Source organism: Sebastes fasciatus, chromosome 8 (assembly GCF_043250625.1).
Source record: "Sebastes fasciatus isolate fSebFas1 chromosome 8, fSebFas1.pri, whole genome shotgun sequence".
In the NCBI taxonomy this organism is placed as follows: Eukaryota; Metazoa; Chordata; class Actinopteri; order Perciformes; family Sebastidae; genus Sebastes; species Sebastes fasciatus.
The window spans coordinates 5,835,531-5,862,836 of record NC_133802.1 but is presented as its reverse complement, the minus strand read 5'-3'; the positions used below and the strand labels follow the sequence as shown (position 1 = coordinate 5,862,836).

General features: G+C 40.7%; 1 protein-coding gene across 3 annotated transcripts in view; it reads left to right on the top strand.

Annotated features, from left to right (window-relative positions):
• ctnnbl1 (catenin, beta like 1) overlaps positions 1-27,306 on the top strand; it is a 75,775-nt gene that overhangs the window by 34,070 nt on the left and 14,399 nt on the right. For all 3 annotated transcript variants that reach the window (XM_074642951.1, XM_074642950.1, XM_074642949.1), the window contains 2 exons: positions 9,849-9,946; positions 13,919-13,999. In XM_074642951.1, coding sequence (XP_074499052.1) covers positions 9,849-9,946; positions 13,919-13,999 — 179 coding nt within the window. The remainder of the gene's footprint in view (positions 1-9,848; positions 9,947-13,918; positions 14,000-27,306) is intronic.

The window sequence follows — 27,306 nt, the reverse complement described above, 5'->3', positions numbered from 1 at the left end:
ACGACGGGTTAATCCCCCCCCGCTTTAGTTTTCTGCAATGTGTAGTCACGCCCGTTTCCTGCAGACACACTCGATCCTAATCTGCTCATGTATCACGGGTTGCTGCCTCTTCGGGCCTGTCAGTTTACACTATCAATCCAATCTTGATTGATTTTCCTGCCTGTGCTCTCAAACCTCTCTTGTCTCTGAGTGAGAGATAGGAAGCGCAAACAAGAGCCAGCGAGAGAAAAGGGGTAGGACGTCCGCGCGATTCAGGGCGAGAGAATAAAACAGAATAGAGACGGAAAGAAAAAGAGGTAGAAACTCTGTCCATCTCTCTGCTCTCTGTTTGATCACCTACGTCCAAAAATGTGGAACCCGTCCTCTCTCTCTCTCTCTCTCTCTGTCTGTATTAATTAAGTTTGGTTCATCCGGTGGGGCTTCCCAGCCCCGCAGAGGAGAGAACAAATTGTCTTCCATTGTGTCCCGTCTCACCCAGGGACTGGATGAATTAACCTTTGACCTCCTCGAGCAGCAGGAGGAAGAGTGTGGAAGATAACCTGTCCTAACAGTCAAACCTTCTCCCCCCTGTGTGTTGAAGCCCCTGGCAAGTCCGACACGCACTTAAAAGAGACGATGAGAGAATGAGAGAAAAGAGACGTGGAAATCCACCCTAGAGGCTCTTTCACCCTGTGAGGTTTTGGCAGGTGTGGTCTAGATTTGTGTGTGTTTCTCAACCAAAACTGTATCTTGAGAGCCACACTATGATGATGATGTATGGAGTATTTGTTTTGGAGAGGTGAAAATTGGTATGATGCTGGCCTCAGCTGCTCTGTTTGTTGACACCTCCTGCTTGGAAGTTAAATGGTAAAGGTAGTTTAGGATACTTCAAAGCCAACTATGTAAACTTCACAGTAATTACCATATATACTGTACATATAGACTAATTCTTTACTAGCAAATATGTCCAAGACATCTTGTAAAACCTGCTGTACTACAAGTTAAAATGTAGTCAAATGCTTTTGGTCATACGTGATTTAGACATCTAATTCCACACACAAATTCATGTGTATTTCATCTGATCAACAGTGCAAGGAGAAGAAGTTTGTTGACTTATAATCATAAACCCCAGTTATGGCTTAAAGGGATAGTTGAGGTGTTTTGAATCCTTATTGACGGTTTTATGGTGTTTTTGTAAATCCCTTTTTAATTTGAAATATTTATTAATGATTCATATTTCATCTGTAAATTATTTTTATAATTCTTCTTTTCGTTGGCCATTAAAATGACAAATAATGAAATACTTTGTAATTCAGTCCATTTATTTATAGATTAATAATGAATTTGAAAAAAAAGTATTCATTCCTATTTTTATTGTACAATTAGTCATTAATTAATTAATTAAATGCTTTATTACTTTTTCTGTGATTCTTGCGGTCCTCCATACACACGAGTAGCCCGTATTATCTAACATTAAAAAGGGGAAAATAAAAAAAGAGGGGTTGCTAATTTATCAGTTCAACCATTTGTGCTGTCGTGCATTCAGCTTGACCGCGCCGACAAAGTAATCGTGGTGTCGCTAGAGAGTGCAACACATACATCATCTAGCAGATTAGCCCGTATTCAACCATACAAACGAACAGTTTCAGCAATTAAACATGCAAATGCAATTCTGGAATGAGTTTTCCGCAGTGAACGCAGCCTGTATAGGATTTCCCATCATGCCTCCATTGATTTGCCTGACAGCTATAGGCTGTAATGACATGCCTGTCATATATAATATAAGGTGTATTGAGTGAACCCTCTTTCTCAGACTGCTAATTGAAAATGTTGCGAATCAAGTGGTTCTCCAGAATAACACAATAACACCGTAGATTAATTAACTATCAGCTGCTTCAAACAAAAGTAATTAGGAAGGTAGGGACCTCTCTGTCCTTCCGTACTTAGCCCTCTTCCTCTCTCACATTCATTCCGCGGCCCCTCTCCATCATAAACCTCAGTGCATAGATTGATCCCCGTGAAATCCTTTCTGAAATTGACACAGCCCAAATGACCAGGGATTGCCGGGGCCCATATTAGCATACAGAACGGCATAATTAATAGAGACATCGTAAGTGGATAGAAGAGAAGAAGAAAAAAATCCAAACAACAAATTACATTTCTCCGCTCATGAATATTCTATGTCACGACACCGTTTGCTGTTCACCTTGTTTTTTTGTGGGTCTCGGTTTATTGGTGTATGTTGCTCTGTCATTACCAGCGGAATGAGGTTGCATGATGGAAATTGGTGGCAGCCGGTTGTTATATTTAGGCGGCTAATGATGCGAGCGATTGCGAGAGGGAGCAGAAGTAAACAACTAATTTACATGGCGGAGGCACAATAGTCATAGCTCCGGCTCCAACTCTGAAGAATCTTGCTTTGTGCACTTGTGTGCATGTGGTTGTTTGTTTGGCGGAGAGAGTGAACGCATAAGGGAGAGGCTCTCTGGGGGGGGGGGGCTTTGTAGATGATATGTTTTGAATACCATGCAAACACCTTGGAGTGTAGCGAACGCCCTTGTCGTGACCCTTATTTTCTAATGAATGCACTAAAATAGGTAATGACGGAGGCAATGCTAGCAGAAAGAGACCTGTATTAGGAAAAATTGTGGCTCTGTAGCTGTGTTGGAAGTATGAAGCAAGGGGGGAGAAAAAAAAGATGGAAATAAGATGCTTTTATTAAAACATTTCCCCCATCAAATGACGGCAGTTTCATTACAAAGATAAAAAGACAGAATTTAATCAGTCCATTACTTTATCACCAGTATCTATCCTCTGATATTAACAAATGGAGATTTAGAGAGCATGACTACATAGCGGTATATATGAGACTAGATAAGTGGCTGTAATAGAGAAACTTGGTTATCTCGGATTTAATGATGAAAACTTGCGTCACACGTCTTCAGTCCAAAGCAGAGAATCAAATGGAGCTCTCATTTGATCGTCTCCCCCTCCCAAGCGCCGAGCGCCGTCGGCTCAGATTGAGATCAGTAACGTTTTACATGATTCAAGTTCGATTGTAATCTGTGTTGTCAGAGTCATGCTGTGTAATCCTATTATTAGTGTGTTTCAGGGGGAGAGATTTGCTGTTAGATCCCTGTGTAAAGACGCATCTAATTAACATCTTCACGTTTGGTCTTTCCTCTGGTGGGGATTCGTCATCTTCTGTTTCTATATGAAATATGATGCGGTATATTTAGATGTATATGAAGGTTTTACCTGAAAACACTTAATATTCTACGAGGTAAGGATATGATCACCATTTAGAAGAAATATATCAGAAACCAAGAGGGAGATTTCTGATTAATAGTAGGGCTGTCAATTGATATTTATTCACAATTAGTTGCATGTTTGTCCATAGTTGTCTTCAAAATGTACCTTTTAAAGGGAGATTTGTTTTATCAAAATGGGAGTGGGCAAATATGCTTGCTTTATACAAATCCTTTATACCCTCACAGGTACTGCATTTAGCATAAAACATATGCTCAAATCACAACATGGCAAACTGCAGCCACATCTGTCAGTGTGTCAGTGTGCTGACTTGACTATGACTTGCCCCCAAACTGCATGTGATTATCATAAAGTGGGCATGTCTGTAAAGGGGAGACTCGTGGGTACCCGTAGAACCCATTTACATTTACATATCTTGAGGTCAGAGGTCAAGGGACCCCTTTGAAAATGGCCATGCCAGTTTTTCCTCGCCAAAATTTAGCACACGTTTTGGAGCATTATTTAGCCTCCTTCACGACAAGCTGGTATGACACCAATTGATTCCTTAGGTTTTCTAGTTTCATATGATACCAGTATATCTACACTCTAGCTCTAAAACTGAGCCCGCTACAACTTTCGAAAGATTAATTGTGTTAAAGAAATTAGTGGCGTTAACATGAATTACCGTTATTACTAAATTTGACAGCCCTACTTTATAGTTTATATTTTTTGGTTCCATGATGGCGCCCCCCCCCCTAGTTTTGCATTAATTCGAGAGAATACCGTTCTGGTTTGACTGATCAACAACATTCAACACTGCATCTTCCACCCCTACTGTTCCTGAACTTACCGAAGCACTTTTTGCCACCTGGAACTATCCTACAGGAACTGAATGTGTCCCTGGTTCCCCCCCGGTCAAAACGCAGGTTTAGTTCCTTAGTTCCTCACGAGGTCCTTGGTCCCCAGGTAAAGTTCCTGAAGTGCAAATGGGCCTATAGGTTGTACTTTCTGTGGCCCAGGAATTATTAGGGTGAAGTTTGCTGCATGTGCTTAATGAAGCAGATTGATGAAACACAAGCCGTGAGACTGCTACAACGTCTGTACAGCATTCAGAGTAGTAAATAAGCAGTGGTGGCCCCTACAGTAGTATTAATATGGAGACTGAGCATTGGAATTTTCTTTTCATGACTGTTCTAAAAAAAGAGCAAGATACAGAAAGAGAGACTAGGCTAATTGTCTAAACTAGTGCATTGCCCGTTGAGAGCGTGTGGCCGTTCGGAGCGAGCTGATTGCTCGGCCCCGAGGAAGTGCCACTTGCAACAGTGTCGAGAAGCGCTCGGCGCTCGTTGACTCCAGGTGAAGAAGAGTTCGCTTTTAACGTTATGTCCGGCGCAGAGAGCCATTTGCTTGTCTCTTCAATCCTTTATTAATATAGAACATGTCGCCGGTCCAAATTGCACCAAATTCCGTGGTATCCTCAGCAACACACCACAGTGTGGAGTAGATCGGATGAGCGGTTCTCCAGGTATGCGAAGGACTCACAGAAAGACAGAGATTCCTCGCTTTATAGTGAGATGTGTGTACATACAAAAGCAGAAAAATAATCAGAAAACAAAGCACTCTAACATCACCTTTCTGGCATGTTCATTCTAGCTTTCCATTTCTGCAGGTCTCTTTTGCAACATTGATTTCAACACCACAGTCAGGAAACTATAAATTACTCCTATTAAATTAAAGCTGGCTGTTTTGATGCCCGTTGTGCACTGCCGGTGTGTTCTGGACTTTACATCAAGATGTTGTCACTTGTGTTGACTTTGCTAAATTATACATTATGATGAATGTTTAAACAGACAATTACAATAGTATGTACACCAGCGTTCTGTTAATTATGTGTCCTGACTTCCCACTTCTTCCTCTGAGAGTTCAGAACCAGAATTCCTTCCTTCTCCTTCAGACAGTGAATGAAGTGTCTATAACCTCCTGGAAGGTTAGCCTGTGGTGCTGGGAGGCTGATCGCTCTCCCCAGGGCACAGTTTGTCCAGTCTCTCGGTGAAGTACCTCCTATCGGTTCTCCTCTGTCATTCACAACTACACAGCACTTCCTTCAGCTGTCAATCAATAAATGAATCCAGGCCACTCAGGGTTATTTGCATGTTAACTTAGGGCTGTGGATCCCTTTGGGGCAAAGATGAGGCAAACGGTGAATGATTAATGGAGGATGAGCGAACGCTAGCGTTTGGACACGCATAGTGCTATCTGAATGCAAAATATCCCTCAAGCAAAAGTTGACTGTGAACTAGTTCCAACTTCCAGTTGTCTGTACAACTGTATTTTATAAAAACATATCTTGTTTATAGGCTACATATCTACAGACTATCAGACTAGACACGCTAAGTGCATTATTATCATACTGTCGGAGATGTGTCAGTGTTTTTGTTCCGCTGCTTTGCACGAAGCTGATACCCGCTCGTCAGACGTTGCTACTCTCAAAGAGAGATGATGGAAATGATTCTTGGCTTCTTGTTTGTTCCTTGTTTGTTCCTTGTTTTTGTTTTTGTTTTTTTATACTCAAGATTTAAGTGTGCAGCAAAGCATGTAAATGAGGTATTGATTGGACACCTTTCTAAAGGCTCTTTTTACTCGGCCTTGCCCTCCATCTTGTACTCAAGATGTAATCCTGCCTCCGCCCCCTTCACGGATCTCGGCGGAGCGGCCGCTGTTAAGTTTTAAACTCTTTGGAGAGAACATTCCACAGCCAGTGATCAATAGCCTCCCCCGGCAGGGTGTGGAGGTGGCGACATCAATTACCACTCGGATCAAGTTGATAAAGTAGCGTCCTTTCGGAAATGGCAGTTAGCCTCCTTGTCATTGTGTACAGGAAATAAGGTTGTCTGCATTAAAATAAGGGGACCTTGGACTGAAACTACCTGGTGTACATCCAGAGCACACAGTTTTAACTGTCTGTAATCCCAGTCCAGTCAACCACTTAGTCAGCCAGTAAAACTGTGAAGGGCATTTACAGTTTACAGGTGTTGTAATGTTCATGATTTTTACAGACATGTAGAGAGGAGGATACTATTAAACAAAACCCCCTTAATTAACCATTGATTCACCACCTTCAAATTCAAATAGTTTGTATTACAGGCAGCCTTAGATCCCTTAATGACCATTAATTGGAAAAGGTGAAAACTAAACCCCTTAAAAATACTTTACTTTCAAGTATTAGTATTATTTGTACTCTTTAAGGGGTTATGAGAGACTACAAGACTACATCTGCAGCCATGCTAGCAGGTGCTTTGAGCTAAATGCTAATGTCTAGGGTTGTCGCGAGAACCGACACTTCATTACCAAGACGATGCCAAAATCTGAAAACGTGACGGTACACATTTGACACCGCAGGTACCGTCAGGACTCGAGACCAGTGGTGTCCCGTCGTCCCGAAGACGATAGAAAATGTGTTTGGAAGGCAGTAAACTCATTATCGACTAGGGGTGTAAATCACAAGTTTCATCACGATATGATATTGTATTGAGTTTTTTGGATGACAATATACACTCACCGGCCACTTTATTAGGTACACATTGCTAGTACCAGGTGGTCTTCTGCTGCTGTAGCCCATCTGCTTCAAGGTTGGACGTGTTGTGCGTTCAGAGATGGTATTCTGCATACCTTGGTTGTAACGAGTGGTTATCTGAGATACTGTTGCCTTTCTATCATCTCGAACCACTCTGCCCATTCCCCTCTGACCTCTGACATCACAACAAGGCATTTCCGTCCACACAACTGCCACTCACTGGATATGTTCTCTTTTTCGGACCATTCTCTGTAAACCCTAGAGATGGTTGTGCGTGAAAATCCCAGTAGATCAGCAGTTTTTTAAATACTCAGACCAGCCCGTCTGGCACCAACAACCATGCCACGTTCAAAGTCACTTAAATCCCCTTTCTTCCCCATTCTGATGCTCGGTTTGAACTTCAGCAAGTCGTCTTCACCACGTCTAGATGTCTAAAAGCATTGAGTTGCTGCCATTTGATTGGCTGATTTAGCTATTTGTGTTAACAAGCCATTGAACAGATATATATATATATATATATATATATATATATATGACAACATTTGTTGATATCACAAAGTCTGACACAATGTTATGTCGATTTCATTCAATTCCGGGGCCTGCGGTCGACACAAGACAATATCATTATGCCTATTTAAAGCTACTGTCTGTAACTTCTTACACTGACACTCTTATAAATCATTGCGTAGTAGTAATTGCGTGGTATACCGTAATAATGCCCCAAGCCTAGCTGCGAGATCACCAAAGTGTTTACAATTCATCCGGAGCAGAACATGAATATCTCTACCAAAAATAAAATCAACATACTGGTAGCGCTAGAAGAAAAGTCAGAGAATCACCAAAGTCAGCGGGCCTCATCCTCTGGGGATCATGACATTTCATGGCAATCCATACAAAATATGTTGCGATATTTGAGGGATATATTGAGGGGTTCAGTTTAATGGTAAGAAGGAGAACAGAAGAGTTTTTAAGAGTTCAAATTAACAGTTCGTTCTCTCAGTTGAAGGATTCTGGCTCACAGATTCAGCAGTAATTAACAGAAATTAGATTTACCTCAGCTTCTGGTAGGATATACTTTCTATAATGGAACTTCATTCTATAGGAGCACGGCTCCGGTTTGTTTTGTATCGTGTTTCCGTGCATTCTCCTGCCTTTTTGTGCTGCTGGTCATATTTATAATATAGATGGATAGGTGTACGTTCCGAAAGATTTGACGTTGGCAGGTGTTACAGCCTTTAGATTTCTCAGCCTTCACGTCTTGTGAGAAAGGGCGCTGCGGGGTCGTAGGGGATTGCACAAAGGGAGCCGACAGCAAACACGACCCCTTTTAAAAAGCAGAAATGGGATTGATTCCTGTACTCTTGTTGCTTAGCAACTGCAAAGCCTCGATGAGAGAGGATATTGACCTCTTGTTGATAAAGTCCAATTACATTTTTTCTCTACTCTGTGTATCCAGAGATTTTACAATTTCATAATCTGTCCCCCCCCCATGTGTGTCCGGTGTATTGTTCATTCAATATAATAGAGAAATATTATACAGAGGATTGTCACCTACTGGTGCAGCCTGTGAGTAAGAAGGTCTTTTGAATGAGATAACACATCTTACGTAGCTTGAATTTGTATTAACAAGGGCGCTTAATGGGACTAACTAGTTTTTGTAGCTAATTTAGTCAATTAGCATATTTTAAGACCTCCCTCTCGCTAAACGGCCCCAGAGCTGCCACAGACAAATCTCTATCACCGTGAGAAATGTAATTCAGCCACCGCCTCTCGTTCTGTGCGCTCTCTGTAGCCGAGCTTAGCCGGCTGCGTGCTGTAATTGCAAATCATCACGTGTTAATCGATTTGTTCTTTCTCGGGGGGGGGGCTCTGGGTTTGGGTGTGAATGAGCTTTGCAGTGATCAGTTTTTTGGAGTTCACTGTTTTCACTGAGGAGCATAACAGTAGCCCATGTGTTACTTAAATAAAGCATATGCAACAATGAGTTCTTTCTTGATGTGTTATCACATGGGCTTACATACTGTATGTGTGAGAGAGTCACTTAGTGATTCCATAAAGAAGGAAAGTAAGGTTGTCAAAGTTAACGCGATAATAACGCGTTAACACAAATTAGTTTTAAGGCCACTAATTTCTTTAATGCATTTACGCAGCTTGCAATTTTTTTTTTTAGGTTGTATCGGGCTCACTTTTGAGTGAGAGTGGAGATCCTGCCATCATATGAAACTAGAAAAACCTAAGCAATCCATTGGTATCAACCATGTCATACTAGCCTGTCGCAAAGGAGGCTAAATAACGCTTCAAACTTACCCAAAATTTTGGTGAGGAAAAACTGTCATGGCCATTTTCCCTTGACCTCTGACCTCCAGATATGTGAATGTAAATGGGTTCTGTGGGTACCCACGAGTCTCCCCTTTACAGACATGCCCACTTTATGATAATCACATGCAGTTTGGGGCAAGTCATAGTCAAGTCAGCACACTGACACACTGACAGCTGTTGTTGCCTGTTGGGCTGCAGTTTGCCATGTTATGATTGGAGCATATTTTTTATGCTAAATGCAGTACCTGTGAGGGTTTCTGGACAATACTTGTCATTGTTTTGTGGTTGTTGATTAATTTCCAATAATAGATATATACATAATATTTCATAAAGCAAGTATATTTGCCCACTCCCATGTTGATAAGAGTATTAAATACTTCCTCTAAATCTTCCTTTAAGGTACATTTTGAACAGATAAAAAATGTGCGATTAATTTGCGATTAATCACGATTAACTATGGACAATCATGCGATTAAATATTTTAATCGATTGACAGCCCTATAAAGAATACAATGAGCGATTTTGTATAGTGTTATCATGTAGGAGGCTTACATACTGTATGTGTTAGTGGAGAGAGCCACCCAGTGATTCCATAAAGAAGGAAATACACGTGTGGAAAGATCTCATTCGAATAAACGTTCCATAAAAGTAAACTATTGGAAAATGTATTGTCTCTGCGATATAAACGCGGAAGCTTCATCTATACTTCTCACTTTTCTTTCCTTAGAACACGTCAGCTCGATCATCGCCTCCATGCTGAGAAATCTCAAGTCCCAACAGAGAAGCCGACTCCTCAACAAGTTCACAGAGAACGACTGCGAGAAGGTTGGTTTTCATCATCTTCTGCAATGTTTTGCTCTTTTATCCTCCTCCTTTCTTCACTTTTTTTTTTTTTTGTATCTGCTGTTTTTGATTGACAGCAGATTACTGAAGCTGAGGTGTTTGTGTCATACATCCATATACTTTGGTTACAGTGTCTCTGCTGTTACTTGAATCAGAACATTTCCTACATTTTCTACATTTAAAGGCCCTGAAAACACATTTTGACTATCAGGTTCTTACTGTGGGAGACGAGGTCTGACATGAACAGACTACTGTCGTATGCAGATAGAAGCAAACCTTTTACCATATCATAAGCAGACATACTCTATTGCCAAATGAATCCATTCATTTGGCAAATATCAAATCAGTGTGAAATGGGCCATGTGGTGAGTTAGCTAGCTAGCAAGTTACCTAATTAGGGCTGTGTGCAAACTTAGGGTTTAAAGCGAACAACTATTTTATAAAAGAGATGTTTTACAATAAATGATGAATTGAAATAGATTCATTAAAATTCCTCAAACAGCATGCTCAATCTAGCTAGCTAAAGAACTACCCAGAAGGTGTTAACAAGTTATAAACTGTGTACTTTGCTTTAGGCTACTATCTGCTGGTTAACTGAAATATCATAAGAATTATAAAATAGATTCACTCCAGTAATGTAATCACTGTTCATGCGGAGGGTTGTCATTTGGGATGCTGGCAAATAATGTGTGCATGTGATGGAAGAGTGCGCTGCTGAATGCCAGAAATTCCCAAATTCCCGAGCTTAACTTCCCGACCCTTTGCAAGCACACAGTCCTGATGAAGCAGACTAGCTGAATTTTTCAGTGTTAAACTTTTAATATATATATTACTTTGATTGTTGCTTATTTAATCATGAAAATAATAATGTTATTGAATAAAAGTTAAGATTTTAAAGTTTTCAGGGGCTTTTGAGACAAAATGAAGATCAAAGTCTTTATACACGTTTCTTCATACTGCACAAACAGGGTTATTTCACTGTATTTTTGATTTATTCATTATATTTTCTTAGGGCTGCAACGATTAGTCAACTGAAAGAAAACAAATCGTCAACTATTTTGATAACCGATTAATCGTTCCAGTCATTTTTCAAGAAAAAATGTCAAACATTTTCTGGTTCCAGCACCTCAAATGTGAGGAAAAAAATATATCAAAGCATCACTTTGGGCTCTGGAATGATCCCTGATGAGCACTACTTTTTGATGTTTCATAGACTAAACAATGAATTGATTAATTGGGAAAATAAATCGGCAGATTAATCGATAATACAAATAACAGTTAGTTGCAGCCCTACATGTTTTTCATGCATACACAGTTTGGTTTCTTTCACGTAATGATTTAATAAATAACAATTTTCTTTAGAATCTTCATTATCTAGTGTTAATTTGGAAATAACGTCTGTTTTGGATGTTAATATTTAAACCCAGGTAGCTTAAAAACATGTAGACTGGAAGACCGTATCCAACCTATTCCTAGCCCCCATGACGCCTTACGTGAATAATGGGAGTAACGTCCTGCCTTCTACTATGGAGGGATGGGAGGACGACCTGAAGAAGTGGCCTCAGATAACCTACACTAGCATATTTAGCTTCGTTATTGACTGTCGCTACAGACGGTGAAGTGATGAACAATCTGAAAAGCTCTGAGGTGTATCAGTAATTCCACAGTAACAAAGTTTAGTTTTTTTCTACACAGATAACCGTACTTAAACTATTTTTAGTCTAATGCTGCCCTGCACTCCGTGCCATAAACTGCCTTACATTATAAACTGTACAGAAAATAGTGAAAGTAACTGGCTGTCATTAAACCAACGCTACAATGCTGTGTCCTCCCTACACATGAAATCATAGCTGATGTTCTTTTGGCACTGCTGTCAGTCCTTTTAAGGACCCGACGTCTCTTCTCCGCTGCTCTTTATAGCCCAACTAACGTACCCTAACTATATTCTGTACACTAACCATATTCTGTATACTAACGATGTTTCATACAGATGACATTTTCTGCCGATTGCTGACTAAATACTTCCAGATCGTGCATAAAATGTATATGCGTGTCATCTTCAGTTCCCCCTCTTTCATTCCATTTGTTCCTGTGAGATTTCAGTCGGTTTGCGAGGTGCGCCCACGGCAGCTTGAGAGGGGAGATGAATAGAGCAGCGAAAAATGTACATTTCAACTTAATTTATGCTTCTCACAGTACTGTAGTCTGTATGAAATGAGTATTATGCTATCACACGTTGTTAAATATATTACCCTTTGTTGAATAAATGCTTTCAAAATGTGCATTTATAACATCAATGGTGCACACCGACTGCTCGGCGCTGCAGCAGCAACTCTGTCAACACAGACGCTGTTTGCACGTAATCCTGCGCCCAATATTGATGTTGCAGCGGCGTTATTTAATAAAAGATGAATAAAGTTAACGTCTATTACATCAATTGAACATTTTGACATTTGAAATTTTCATTAATCGCCGTTGAAATCATGTTATGCGCTCTGTACGGAACACCATTAAGCTTAATGATCTTCTGTACACAGGTGGAGGCGTTTACTTTTCACCAGTTTTCTCAGAAACTCTTGGTCCAAAAGACATCAGTCAAAGTGCAGACTGTCTAATGGATATTCCCCCCAGAGAATGAACACACAAACATGCTTGTCTGGCTCTCAACAACAGGGCTCTCTGGCGTGGTGCTAAAGGGCGAAAAGTGTACGGAACACCGTACCACAGCTCCGCAATGACATTTTAGGAAATGCAAATTTAACAAGCGCCGTTGGCGGTTAACCACTATGGTTAGTCTATGGGACTAACTAGCTTACTGCTGCTTCCGCTACCTCACCGGAAGTTACGCCCACAATCATTTCTATAGCAACACCCCCGAGAATAAGGTGGATAGCATTGATTAATTGCTTTAAATACTACTAATTGTTTTTGTTAAGGGCCTTATCATCAGCATGACATTGTCTTTTTTTATTTTCCTATATGTTTGCAAGACACAAAAGTGGATGCTTTGACTGTAATGATCAAATGGATGGTAAAGAAAACAAGAATTTTGAAACTATTACATTCAGTGTTAATTAGCACTTGTTAACCTCACTCTCTTCATGCGCCTGTTTATCAAGGAAACTTACTTCATATAAGCAGGTTTCTAAAGACATATGACACATCAGGAGACATTTGGCTGGAACAAATCACCAGATAAATTCATCAAGTGATTATATCTGTATATACGTTCTGCTACACGTTACAGAACTCCAGAAATTGATTGAAATATGAAGCCTGACATCTCAGCTGCAATTTCTTTTTCTGTTACTCCCACAATTCCCCTCACACATGCAAAAAATGTCTCCTATTATTCAGTGTGTTGCTCAGGGCCTTTTTAATAGGACGCGTGACTTTTTGATGCAAATGTAAATGTGGACGTCTTCTTCTTCACCGCTCTGCCATCCCAGAGTCTCACTTCCATCATCCACACACTCGGGTTATTTGTTTTTCTTTATACGGGGATGTTTCATGTCTTTGACTATGTGTTAATACAACAAATTAGAATGTTAAGAATGATATGTTTGCCTTTCTTTGTTTCCCGCTTGATAAACCCTCCCAGTAACAATCTAAGAGGTTGGCAGCAAACAGTTAATGTGAAGAAAATGAAGACATCATTTGAACAAGGCTGAAATATTGCACCTCAAATATACTAACATATCTGGAGTGGACAATGCATTTATGTATATTATTAAGTTATTACATCACATTTATGCAATTATTATTATTTTTTACATGTATCCCAAATAGTATTTTTCCATATTTGCCCTCCGAGTCTCTTCCCGTTCTGTCTCTTCTTTGTGCTCTCTTCTTTCATATTTTCTTATTTTGTTGTTGCTTCCTCTCACTCTCTCTCTCTCTCTCTCTCCCTCTCCCTCTCTCTCTCTGTCTGCCTCTGTTTGATTCTCTCTTCAGGTTGATCGACTGATGGAGATGCATTTTAAGTACCTGGAGGCTGTTCAACAGGCTGACAAGAGGATTGAAGGAGAGAAACACGTAAGCATCTCTCCTTCTCCCTCCTTTCCTCCCACCCTCTCGGCCTCCTGTCTGTGTTGTCTCGTGTGCTCTGGCTTTGTATCAGGCAGCTTGTTGGATGGATGTATTCACATGAAACATTGAAGTTTTCAGCTTTGCTTTGTTGACTTCTGATGAAATGCCATCAAGGAGTTGTGTCTGGAGTGGTGACGCTCTACAGCAGGGGTCTCGCAACTACCATTTGGCCAGAATCTTTCCAAGCAGACACTGTTGGGGTCCAGACTTTCAAATTATTTAGGCCTAATTAGCCTATCATTGTTTAATATTTTCACTTACTTACAAAATGAATGTTATTTTTATTAGCCTATATCAGTGTGAACATAATAAACCATAATGATTACGAGATACTCATCTAGAAGATGCTCTCACACCTCCACCAAGGAGGAAGTCCACCGAGGAGTAATGGTTAAAACGTAATTGCAGAATGCAGTCCTATAATTCCTGAACTGCAGCTTGTGTTCGTTCAAACAGGGAAGGCACAACAGACTGGCTAAAATGCACATGTGAAGGCACATTGTAGCGGGGCTCAAGCACATTGACCGTATGTTTTAATTCAGTATTATTACATGGCTGTGTTGAATACTCGATTTTGATTGGTCAATCACGGCATTCTGCGGTCTGTAATTTCTTTATAACAGACCGTTGCTATGGGCGCAGCTCTGATGTCGGACTATGGCGAACCGTTTTTGTGTCTAAATATTGATTTATTAAGTAAGTAGCCGTGTAATAAGCGGGATAATGTACAGCTAGCGGGTCATTGTTGTGAAAGAATCCCCTTTAGGGCGATGAGAGACCAGAGAGTCCAGCAGCTGCCCTGTCGGGGATTCTTTCACAACAATGAACCCGCTCGCTGCACATTATCCCTTACTTATGCAGCAATCAACACTCTGTAGAATGCTACAGGAATGAGTCCTAAAACCTGTAAATGAGTTAGCATTTTAGCACTTCCGGTTCCCTCGTCAGGACGTCAATGGGTCTTTAAATGGGTTTTTAGTTACACGCTTGAAATAAGTGCGAAAGGTCAGAAAATCGGCCTCGCTCCAAAAAAAATGACGTCGCTTTTTTCGCAGTTGCGAATTTATCACATGAAAAAAAACGCCCCCCAGTGTGTAAAGACCTTTAATGGTTTAAATATGGTGATATTCTACTCCGCTAGACACTGGTCAGTGTTATCATCATCATAATGTTTATTCATTTTAGCGAGTGGTCCTGGTCCTCTCTGCATCGCTGTGTGAAAATGTCCACTAAAGTCATTTAGCCTAGTATTGAGTCATACAGTCTTGCAAGCAGTTTTTCATTAAAACAACAGCGTAACAACGAGGTGATAACACTCTCACTCGACTGCAAACATGTAATGATCACTAGTATTATGAAACTCTAAACAGAAAATGGTACTGGAAACAAGTCATTTTTTTCCTTTTAAGAGCTCGTCGTGGGTCTAATCTTTCCACAAACCGTTTCTTTGAAAGCCTCAAATCAACCTGCCGAGGAACAAATATAGCTGAAACGATAACCTTCCATTTAGAATAGTCTGCTGACAGAAAACACAGACTCCAGACAATCCCATCCCAAATTCCTGTTTTTTCTTTATCGCCAACTAGATTTGAAACAAATTCAAATTGCATTAGAGATGTTGAGATATCAAACACAATCCCTGTTCTAAAGGGTTGGGATGTGTGATCAAAAGGTCGTCTCTTTATGGAAGATAAGATGTGCAGTTCCACACGGTGTCACATCCAGAGCCATGAGGGAAGAGACCAAAAAAAAAAATCCCCTTAAAGTCCTGCTGATAACAATATGACAGTTTACAGAGGAATGGAAAGCTTGATAGCTGTGATGTGAGGGCCCTTTAGAGCTGTCCGCACGCGTGTGTGTGTGTGTGTGTGTGTGTGTGTGTGTGTGTGCACGTGCATGTCAGTGTGTTGAGCTGTGGGCCAGACGGACCGATGGAGGGATACAGATAGAAGATAAGTAGCCAGGCAGGGGATAATGGCTTCAACAAAGAGAGAGAGAGAGAGAGAGAGAAAGAGAGAAAGAGAGAAAGAGAGAAAGAGAGAAAGAGCATCCTGTCCTCGGAAAGGGAGGAAAACCAGAAATGATGCAGATGGAGATGCAATAAATACCAGTGCAGTTAAAAGAAGAGAAGTGGATGGTTTATAAGGGGGAAAAGGACGAATAGAAAAAGGGGAGAGAGAATGAATTTGAGTGGGAATGACGAGGGGGAGGAGGGTGTTGGTGGAGACAGATATGTGTGAGAGATTCCTATCTAAAGATGACAGAAGATTAATTTCTCAGACAGACATTGTGGTGGGATTGCCAAGAAAAGGCCAGACAGTTTGACATTTTCTCTCCCTTCCTCTCTTTTTTTCCCCCTCCTTTTCTCGCTCCCTGTCTCTTCTTCTGTCGCGCCCCCGTCTCTTCCTCCGGGATGGCGAAAGCGTGACTTTGTGATACCCCGGTGATAAGAAACCTTGTCTGCGTGTGCCGCTATCGTTGAAGCCACACTGTTGGCCTTCCGCAGTTCAGAGCCGTACTGTGAGCCAGGTAGAAAGTGATAAAATACCTGTACACTAAAAAAGGGCTATTTAAAATTTGTATCCACCACATGTCAAACTCTCTCAAACCGCTAGCACTGTGACATTAATATATGTATATATATATATTAGGGCTGTCAAAGTTAGCGCGATAATAATGCGTTCATGCAAATTTGTTTTAAAGCCACTAATTTCTTTTTAAGATTATTTTTTTTGGGCATTTCGAAGCCTTTATTGATAGGACAGTGAACAGTTTTTAGAAAAGGAGAGAGAGAGAGGGGGCGACATGCAGGTCGGATTCGAACCCGGTGCCGCGGTTCCAGTAGAACTCAGCCTTGTTATATGGGCGCCCGCTCTACCAACTGAGCTATCATGGCGCCCCACTAATTTCTTTAAAGCATTAACGCAATTCATCTTTTGGAGGTTGTAGTCGGCTTAATTTTCAAGCCGCAGTTAAGATATTGGCATCGTATGAAAATAGAATCTAAGGAATCCATTGGTACCAACCATGTCATACTAGCTTATCGCTAAGGAGGCTAAATAACACTCCAAACTTGCGCCAAATTGTGGCGAGGAAAAACTCGCATGGCCATTTCCAAAGGGGTCCCTTGACCTCTGACCTTTACAGACATGCCCACTTTATGATAATCACATGCAGTTTGGGGCAAGTCATAGTCAAGTCAGCACACTGACATGCTGACAGCTGTTGTTGCCTGTTGGGCTGCAGTTTGCCATGTTATGATTTGAGCATATTTTTCATGCTACATGCAGTACCTGTGAGGGTTTCTGGACAATATTTGTCATTGTTTTGAGTTGGTAACTGATTTCCAATAATAAATATATACATACATTTGTATAAAGCAGCTTATTTGCCCACTCCATGTTGTTGCTGTTCCATATAAGAGTATTAAATACTTGACAAATCTCCCTTTGAGGTACATTTTGAACAGATAAAAAAATGTGTGATTAATTGTGATTAAATATTTTCATCGATTGACAGCCCTAACATTTTTTATATACCAAAATGGTTGGTACAAATGGATTCCTTAGGTTTTGTAGTTTCATATGGTGCCAGTATATTCTCACAAGACCGGCGCCCCGACAGAATAAATGGTGGCATTAAAAATGATTTGCTTTAACACATTATTATCGAGTCTCTCTATATATACTCTTTTGTGCTAAACATCATCATTTTACAGCCTGAAGCCTTTTTTGAACTGTTGTTTTTGTCATGAGTACTTTCACACAAGAACCTGAATATTACGTGGTAAAAAAGCGTCGTAAGGCTTCAACCAATCAGGTTGTGCAGAATGGGTTGAGTTGCGGCTGCAACAACACGGGGGCTCCATAGTCCGAACCAGGACAGCAAACATTATTACTCCTTTCAACCTTGACAAAGGCAGCGCAGACCAGATCCACCTTTTCCGTTCTTACCCGCCACAATAAAAGCCCTACACATATAATATTTGCAGGCAAGTATTTCGCATTTTGTGTCGTTTCTTCGTCTCGCCCCCGGTGTGTAAAGGCCTTTTAGACAGCGGCTAGCAAGCCTGTATGGCCATTACACTCATATTTCAAACATCTTCCAGGAGAAGACGAATTAACCCAACCTTGAAAATAGGTGAATTATTTTTTTTCTTTTGTTGAATTACTTAAGTCTGAAGTGCAAAAACTATACAGTATCTAAGTACGCAGAATAATGATGGATCCTCATGTGAACCTACTGACCTTCAGGTGCAAAGAAGCAGAATTCATCCCTAAAGACTCCATGTTGTATTAACTTAAACTGAAATTAAGGGCAGATTATGTCATCTCATGAAGCCCCTCTTATCTGTCTCACTGCTTATATCAAATCTTTTTTTAGGTCGGATAATGTTTCACATTGACCTGATTTTTAAGGTAGTTTCAGGAAATGTTTTCAAGTCGAGACTCTTTGCTGGATATTTTTTGCAGTGTAGTGATTCCTTTTTTTTTTTAAAGTGTTGTGTTGGGTCTAAAATGATGCTGCTGTTAACACACTAAAGATTGGCTTTCTTTCCCCCAACGGATTGAGCAAAAGGCTGCAGTTTTCATTCCTACTGTTACAACTCTAATACTAAAAGAAAACAACCCAGATGATACAGGAAGTCAGCGGATCACAGAATGTCACATGTTATGTTAAATAAGGTGATAAAGACGCCGGCCCGGTTCTGTCCGGGGCCTCGGCTCATTCGGCTGCCGTCAGCAGCGGTGTTTTATCTCTCTCTGCCGTGCCTTTTGCTTTCCCCCTAGTTAAGCCTGTTTTTAAGGGGCGGTAAGCAAAATGTTTTTCCTCTGCAACATATTATCCACAGATTTCTCAGGAGGAGAGCAAAAGAAAAGAGCTGCTGCTGCTTTTTCCTCCCTGTCTCCAGCCCAGTCCCTTTTAATAAGCTGCTTATTTTCCTCCCACCTTGGTATCTCTCCTCTCTTTCTATCCTTCTGATTCTCTCCTTCTCTCCCTTAAAGCTGCTTTTCCATCCTTCTTCATTTTGACTCCCTTCTCCTCTTCTTTCTTGCATCCCTCTTTTCTTCTCATTACTTCTCCTCCCTCCTCTTAAGTGTCGTGTTTCTCTCTCCCTATGTGGTATCCTTAATTTTCATATCCTCTTTCTTTGTGTCGCAGCTTCCTTTACTTGCTTATGATCCGCTAAATTACACCTTTTCTTCTTTTACACCTTCTTTCTGCGTCTATTCAGTCTCCCCTCGTCCTCCATTTCTCTCTCGCTTTTGTCTTTCTCCCTCCTCCTTCCCTCCATCACTCCTTCACACCGTCTCTGTCCTTCTACTCCCTATTCTTTCTCCTATTTCTTCTATCATTCCTCCCCCTCTAATGCAACTGCTTTCACCTCTCTTTCTCCACCTTTTTTCCTTCCCAAACCTTCGTCCTGCTCTCAGCTCGTTGGTAACAGCTCTTGGAGATTGATGAAGCTCAGCAAAACATGGCCGAGGCCGACCTCAATACTGTAAAATGCCTGAGTGCACTTTCCTAGCACCTAAGAACCCAGTTTGCTCGCCGTGTTCTGTGAGTGTGTGTGTGTGTGTGTGTTAGAATGTGTGTTTCCTCTACTGGGCTGTAGCAAAGATGGGCTTTAGCTGACAGTAGACATTTAACACAAGTCTGTGTTAAGTTTGGAATTGGTTTTTGCACCTGGATGTGATATATTTAGTTTCCTTAAATGTCTTCCAAGAATAAATGCAAACACTCTCTTTCTCTTTGGCATTTTTTTGCCGTCGCCATCTTGTTGTTTTGGAGCTAGAAGTGACTGTATTTGGACGAGAGGGTGGAGCTGGGGAGGGTTACGCATTGCTGCTACACCCTTATCCTGATTGACAGGTCGCCATAGTAGTGACTTGCCAATCACAAGGTAGCCCCGCCCTCAAGCATCCCCTGCTTTATGGTCTATATGACTCTAAATAGGACCATCATTTACTAAATGAACATCATGCTGTATTGAAGAAGACTTGAAACTAGCGATTGAGACCATAAACTCATGTTTACAATGTTTACTGAGGTAATAAATCAAGTGAGAAGTAGGCTCATTTCCTCATACTACATAGGGACTTATTTTTGCAACCAGAGGAGTCGCCCCCTGCTGGTTATTAGAAAGAATGCAATCGCATCATTGTCCAAGTTAATCGCGATTAATTGCAAATTAATCACACATTTTTATTTTCAAAATGTACCTTAAAGGGAGATTTGTCAATTATTTAATACTCTTATCAACATGGGAGTGGACAAATATGCTTGCTTTATGCAAATGTATGTATATATGTATTATTGGAAATCATTTAACAACACAAAACAATGACAAATATTGTCAGAAATCCTCAGGTACTGCATTTAGCATAAAAAATATGCTCAAATCATAACATGGCAAACTGCAGCCCAACAGGCAACAACAGCTGTCAGTGTGTCAGTGTGCTGACTTGACTATGACTTGCCCCAAACTGCATGTGATTATCAAAAAGTGGGCATGTCTGTAAAGGGGAAACTCGTGGGTACCCAGAGAACCCATTTTCATTCACTTATCTTGAGGTCAGAGGTCAAGGGGACGCCTTTGAAAATGGTCATGCCAGTTTTTCCTCGCCAAAATTTAGCGGGAGTTTGGAGCGTTATTTAGTCTCCTTCGTGACAACTTAGAGTGAATTTCATATGATACCAGTATCTTCACTCTAGCTCTAAAACCCGCTACAACCTAAAAATCACAACTTGCGTTAATGCGTTTAAAGAAATTCGTGGCATTAAAACAAATTTGCGTTAACATGTTATTTGGCGTTAACTTTGACAGCCCTATTAGTCTGTTGTTGTTGTTGTCAAAGATCAGGAACAGGAAGCTGTTTGAGTCTCAACACAGACGAACTGTTTCCCACCGTCCAGCCGAGTTCAGCACACACTGAACGGTGTTCTTGGTAGCAAGTACCTCCTCCCTCTTGGTAACGCTGCTGTCTTGCTCTGCCCCACTTTGTGAACAAACTCTTAATTGATGTGCGCCCCAAAGCACAGGGCTGCTCTTTTTTTTCTTCGAGATTATCATAACTTTAAAATCAGTATGTTGCCTTGCGCTCTCACAAAATTCCACTTTTTTTCCCCCCAAAAGTTTACCTCATTATCAACCTCTGTATCTCTGTTTTTAATGAGGATATCTAACCTCGTATTTGCTTAAGCCTCATAGAGAGCATTACGTCCTACACACACACACACACACACACACACACACACACACAAATACAGTCACAGTGGGTTTTTGCAAAGTGCTGACAAAGAAATCACTTTAATTCTGCATCCCAGCGGAAAAGAAAGCACAGGAATAACAACCAGCCGCACGCACACACACACACACACACACACACACACACACACACACACACACACACAGGAAAGCAAACTCATATGAACACACATCCAGCTAAAGGTTCTTGTTCAAAGACACGCGTTCTTACATGCATGTCATACGCAGGCACAAACACAGGCACATGGCTTCTAACTATGTGCAACAACGCTCGCACCGAACACACATTCTTCCATAAATCATACACATCCCGTCGCACAAACAAAAACACACGCTCACCGTGCGGCTGAGTTACAGTAAAGGGACTGAGACTGAAAATCACTGCTTATTACTTTGTCTGTACTGTAGCCAGGCTGCCGGGCTCCCCCGGGGCTGCAGTAATTGACTTGTCCAATCCCTCCTTTCAACACGTTATTCTTTCTCCCGCTTCTTCTGTCCGGTGTTTGCCACAGGGACCGAGCTGCCACACAAAAGATATTGGCCACAATGTCAAAACTCGCGAGTGGACAAAACTCCGCCGCCGTAATGAATACCGCCACACCGCCCGCGTCGGCTCGGGTTTTAATAACCCAAATGTCCGGCTCCACCGCACGCAATAATGAATATTTAATGCACCTGTCATTGTTCAATACCTTCCCTCCCCCCGTACACATTCAAAGGTCCGGCTTGATTCATCATGTGCGTTGAACATCTTTTCTCAGTTCCATTATTATGGTGAAGCTCCCCGGAGGGTGCAGCAATTGACTTGACTAAGACCTTATTTGAAAATGTTTTTCTTTCTTTTTTCACGTTGACAAGTCCACTTATTGCTAGAGAGTAGCTAAGAGGGAGGGGTTATTGCAGGTGTCAAAGGTTACAAAAGTAAATGTCCCGCATAGTAGGGATGTTAATAATTAACCGTTAACCGACATTAAGCATTTTAACCGATTAACGCTATCAGTTAAAACGGTTAAAATAAATGTTAATAATTAATTAAAAAGCTGAGAAAAACTCGTCAATTGAAGGAGAAAAGCTGGTCCACCTTAAGAGCCCACGGTAAGACAGTCTGAGCCAGCGTTACGGATACAGGAAGTTGGCTCCCGTCTATAGCTTGCTTGAGTGGAGGAGTTGTAGTAGCCTCGTAGCATTTATTCACCGACAAATAAACTGTACACACCCTGTCTGCTACAGCTACGTTCACAGCTATAACGCCACCGACAACACACACACGGTCTGTCGGCAACTTACTGAAGTTACACACATACGGTTGTGCCTGGCACTGGCACTGATCGATCGGAACTCCATTCAGAAAACAAGCATTTTAAAAGTTGTTTGCCTGTCGTCTTGCGGACAGACTTGACAAAGCATGAATTCATACTTTTTATAAATCGTCATTATTATGCCGCATTCTTTTGATCTGTTTATTGCAATTAAATCACAGCACAATGTCTTTATTTTGGGTCCGTACCGCAGTAACGATGTGTGGCTTTCTAGATACAGTCAGTGCAATGTCACTTTATGTGAATACAGCTCGCCACCGGGTGATGTTATGAACCCAGACACGCCAGCGTTTGCTTTTTCTGACATATCTGGGACTTCCACAGCATGTACAAAGCAGCAACAACGGTTATTTCTTCCATGGTTGATGGCAGGAAAAAAAAGTTGTTGGTATCCATGGAGACGAGCTCCTTCTCCTCTCTGGCGCGTCTAGCGCAAATGAACACAAACGATACCGGCAGTCCAACTCCCGCGAGTAAAGCGAGGCGAAAATTCACTTCGCTCTTGGTCTGAACACAGCATGATGAAGCCCGCATGTGACACAGGAAGGGGAGCCAAATGTGAATGGCTCGTTGAATCGCATGTTTTCTGATCCAGGCAGCCCACAAAAAAAACTAACTTGGATGGTAGGTACTCCAGATATCCAAATGTACTGTATGTGCAAAAGCACTGAAAAAGAGGAGACATCAACTAAGACTTGACCACTGATTTGCTATAGTTCTGATCGGTGCCTACATTTATTTAGTTCAGACAGGAAATGCATTTCACGACCAGCTCTTAACACCCCCTGCACCTGTCAGTTAATTTCTGATGAGCGCTCTACATCTTAAGCTTTTAGCTCTGCTGCCTTTCAGCCCTTCTATCTCATTCAGATAGTAGCAGCAAGAAAAACTATATCTGTTCACTCATGCCTTAGCATGACATTTTCTGTCACACCTTTAAGCTTAACTGTCATTTTCTTTCTTTCTTTTGATCTTCCGTTGCAGATGTCATGACTTTTCTTGCCTTGACAAGCCACACTTGCACCCCATAGACATTGAAAATTGTACACCGAATATGTTCTTGGTCTGTTTTGGGGTAGATTCTCTCTCCTTTAGAGGTAGAGCTGACGAAGCACTTACGACTATATTAGTCCCTGCCAAGTTGATAGTAAGGAGGAGGAGGAGTGTCCCCATCCCCAACTTTTTCCTCTTCCTCCTCCTGTTATTTTGACCACAACACGATTTTCCAAGGCAGATTCTTTGTGCACTAAATAGACTGAACAGAGCTTCTGAACTGCAGGGTCACATGAAAAAAAAAAAAACATCATGCCAATTTGGTCCTTACATCCAAATCTTGACACATTTTGCATTCAGCATATTATTAGAAGTCAGTAGTGTAAGGTAGCAGCAGTAAGATTTATTATTATAGCGAGGAACATGACGTGAGGAACATGATTTTTTTTTCTGTATTACTGAAGGTTAACCAGGTGAATCCAGGTGGAAGCTGTTAGCGTCTTGTGGTTTCTAATTAAATCCTCAGTCATGCAGCGTACAGTATGTGTAGCTGAAGTGTGGTAGACTGATTAAACAAGGATTTCTTGTAGTCTCTAGATCAGTGGTTCCCAGGCTTTTTTTGTCTGACGTAACCTGCATCTCTGTCGGATATGAACCCCTTCATCAACACCACTTATCATTATCCAAATATGTTGTATTACGTTTTCTTTACATGTAATTGAATCATCGATGATTTGTTTGGTTTTGCCAAGTTTGCATCCAGACTACTACCACGTTGAGTAGCAGAAACTGTCTCTTTCAACCATTTATCCATTACTTTTAGCTAACAATTTCAATCTTGTATCCATTAGGTTACTATTTCAGCCATTTATGCATTACGATTAGCTAACTATTTCACCTTTTTATCCATTAGGTTAAGCTAACTATTTCAGCCATTTATCCATTCATTTTTCCATTGCTATTAGCTAACGTTTTCACCTTTTTATATCCATTCATTTTAGCTAACTATTTCAGTAATTTATGCATTACTTTTGGCTAACTATTTCAATCTTTTATCCATTAGATTAAGCTAGCTATTTCAGCCATTTATTGCATTACTTTTAGCTAACTATTTCAATCTTGTACCCTTTAGGTTAAGCTAAATATTTCAGCCATGTATGCATTACGATTAGCTAAGTATTTCACCTTTTCATCCATTTCTTTTCAATATAGTTAATATTGAATATTAACTATTTCAATATTTACCCTTTAAGTTAAGCAAAATATTTCAACCATTTATGCATTACGATTAGCTAAGTATTTCACCTTTTTATTCATTACTATTAGCTCACTATTTCACTTTTTTATCCATTCATTTTAGCTAACTACTTCAATCTTTTATCCATTAGGTTAAGATAACTATTTCAGCCATTTATGCATTATGGTTAGCTAACTATTTAACTTTTTTATCCATTAACTTTGCCTCATTATACAAAATGTTTATCCTCTCCTAACTATTTCAACCATTTATCCTCACTCTCGATGGCAAAGCATGGTGATACAGTTGACTCAGGTTAGTGGGAGGTAAATTTACTAAAGATCAGCATCACACCAATTGGGTTAGTTACAATAAGTTAAGCTCATTCCATCATTCCACATATTAAGGACTCCCTGAGACCTCCATTTCCTAGACCAGGGATTGTGCTGAGGGATTTATTTCTGATTACTGAAGTTCATTACACTATATTTCCACTAATCTCTCCAGTCCACACATAGACCAAGCAGCAGCAGCCACATTGTTTCTTATGGTCAGGATAAAGTCTCATCTCTCTGCAGCTGATATGCTGCCGGCTGTAATGGAAACATGTGGATATACAGTAATTGAGTTACCCACAAGGCCTTCTCGGTAAAATGCCTCCAGCTCTGCTTTTGCAGTGGTGGCCATGAGCGATAATGAGGACGACAGGAAATATAGACTTGCTTCCTGTGTGAAACCAATGAGAGAAAACACAAACACAGGGTGTGTGTGTTGCACATACAGTAGAGCATGTGTATACATATGCAGTGCTCTTTTTCACTCGTCCTCGGGGGTCACATGTATGTATTGTGTCCTATCGATGAGTCATTTAGGCCTACATCCTGTGTATTGCATCCTTGCCGCAAGCTAGTGTATTGGCTCCGAATAATGAGCAGAGTTGTCCTGGAAACTGAGAATCTTTTTTTTTCCTTAAAGGAAAGAGGAAACACAGTTTACATTCAAATAGCTTTGTTTCAAGTTTTTTTTTTGCATCTCTAATGGGCACTAGTTGACAGCAACAAGGCCAAGCGTTGGGACTATTTGACAATGTGATAACTCTCCGCTTGGTAATAAAACAGAATTATGGGCCAGTGTTTTACCCAGAGAGACACAGAGGAGAATGCCCTACATGCAGTGGCTTTATTAACGGTTCTCCTTTTAATTATCTGCATTGTTTTGCATCTTTAATAAGCGGTTGACATTGCACAGTAGGGCTTTGTTCTGAAGTTGTATCGTCTTTTTTCTTCTCTCAGGATGAAACCATTAAAGCGGGATAACGTCCCGCTTTCAGAATGCAATGTCACAAAAAAATGGATATGTTGTTTTGCATCCCGTCTCTGCAAACCTGCAGCTCAAATGGTTTTCCCAGAATAGTCTTGTACTGTAGTCCTCAGGAGTTGCCCTTTGATTGAGGCGTGTTAATGAGCTGAACTTCACAGCTATAATTGGGTTTTACAGTGTAATTGATCTTTAAGGACAAGGCCTTTTGAAAGCTTTAATTTTCTCTGAGATTAAATCATTGGGATGTAAATGTCATGTGTGGTACCCTTTAGCTCGACGCTGAAAGCTATTTGTTTTCATTAGGAACGCTTTGAAGAGTTGCCCTTTTTCTTGATTTACTGTGTCACATACTGTAGCGCGTTTTGCTTTTTTTTCGTGTTGGGCCGTCCTCTCCTAGACTACAATAGATACAGATTCCTCAGTGCCTGAATAAAATATTGTTGATAATGAAATTTTACAAGATAGACTTTCAGTACCTAGGTTAAATGTGTCAGCTAAGTACTCAGTTTCTTTCTTTGAACTAAACTGACTAGTTGAATTCTATTGGGAAATGTTAATCATTTAGTTTATGTATAAATTGTTCCATAAAATCCATTTAACAATTGTATGAAATTATTTTTAAGAGAGAGCCAAGACATGGACTGTCCATGAAAAGTTACAGCTTAAAGAATCACTTTGGTGTTTTTCAACCCGGACCCTATTCTCCCATGTATTTGTGTCTAAGTGACTAATGGAGACAACACTTTTTGAAACCGGTCCAGTATTGAGGGAGAACGCTGCAGCCGCCAGCTGCTAAACAAGCTGTAATGTAATCTTTTGGGGCAACCTGGCACCGTCAGTTTACGTCGACTAAAAGTGTTTGTTTTTGCCACTGACAGGCTCATATTGTTATTAGAAGTGTCTGACAACATTATGGAAAGGACCCTACAGAGAAATTAACCCTTTTTCTTACCTTTCGCTTCCCGTTTGTTATTGTGTGTGTCTCTCAGAGAAGCCTCGTTGTGAAATGTCATGTTGCCTCCACATTGTTGAAATCAGCTAAATATTCAGCCATGACATTGAACATCTTTTAGATAGCACTAAGCTACGCTTTCTGTAGTCCAACACAACAAAC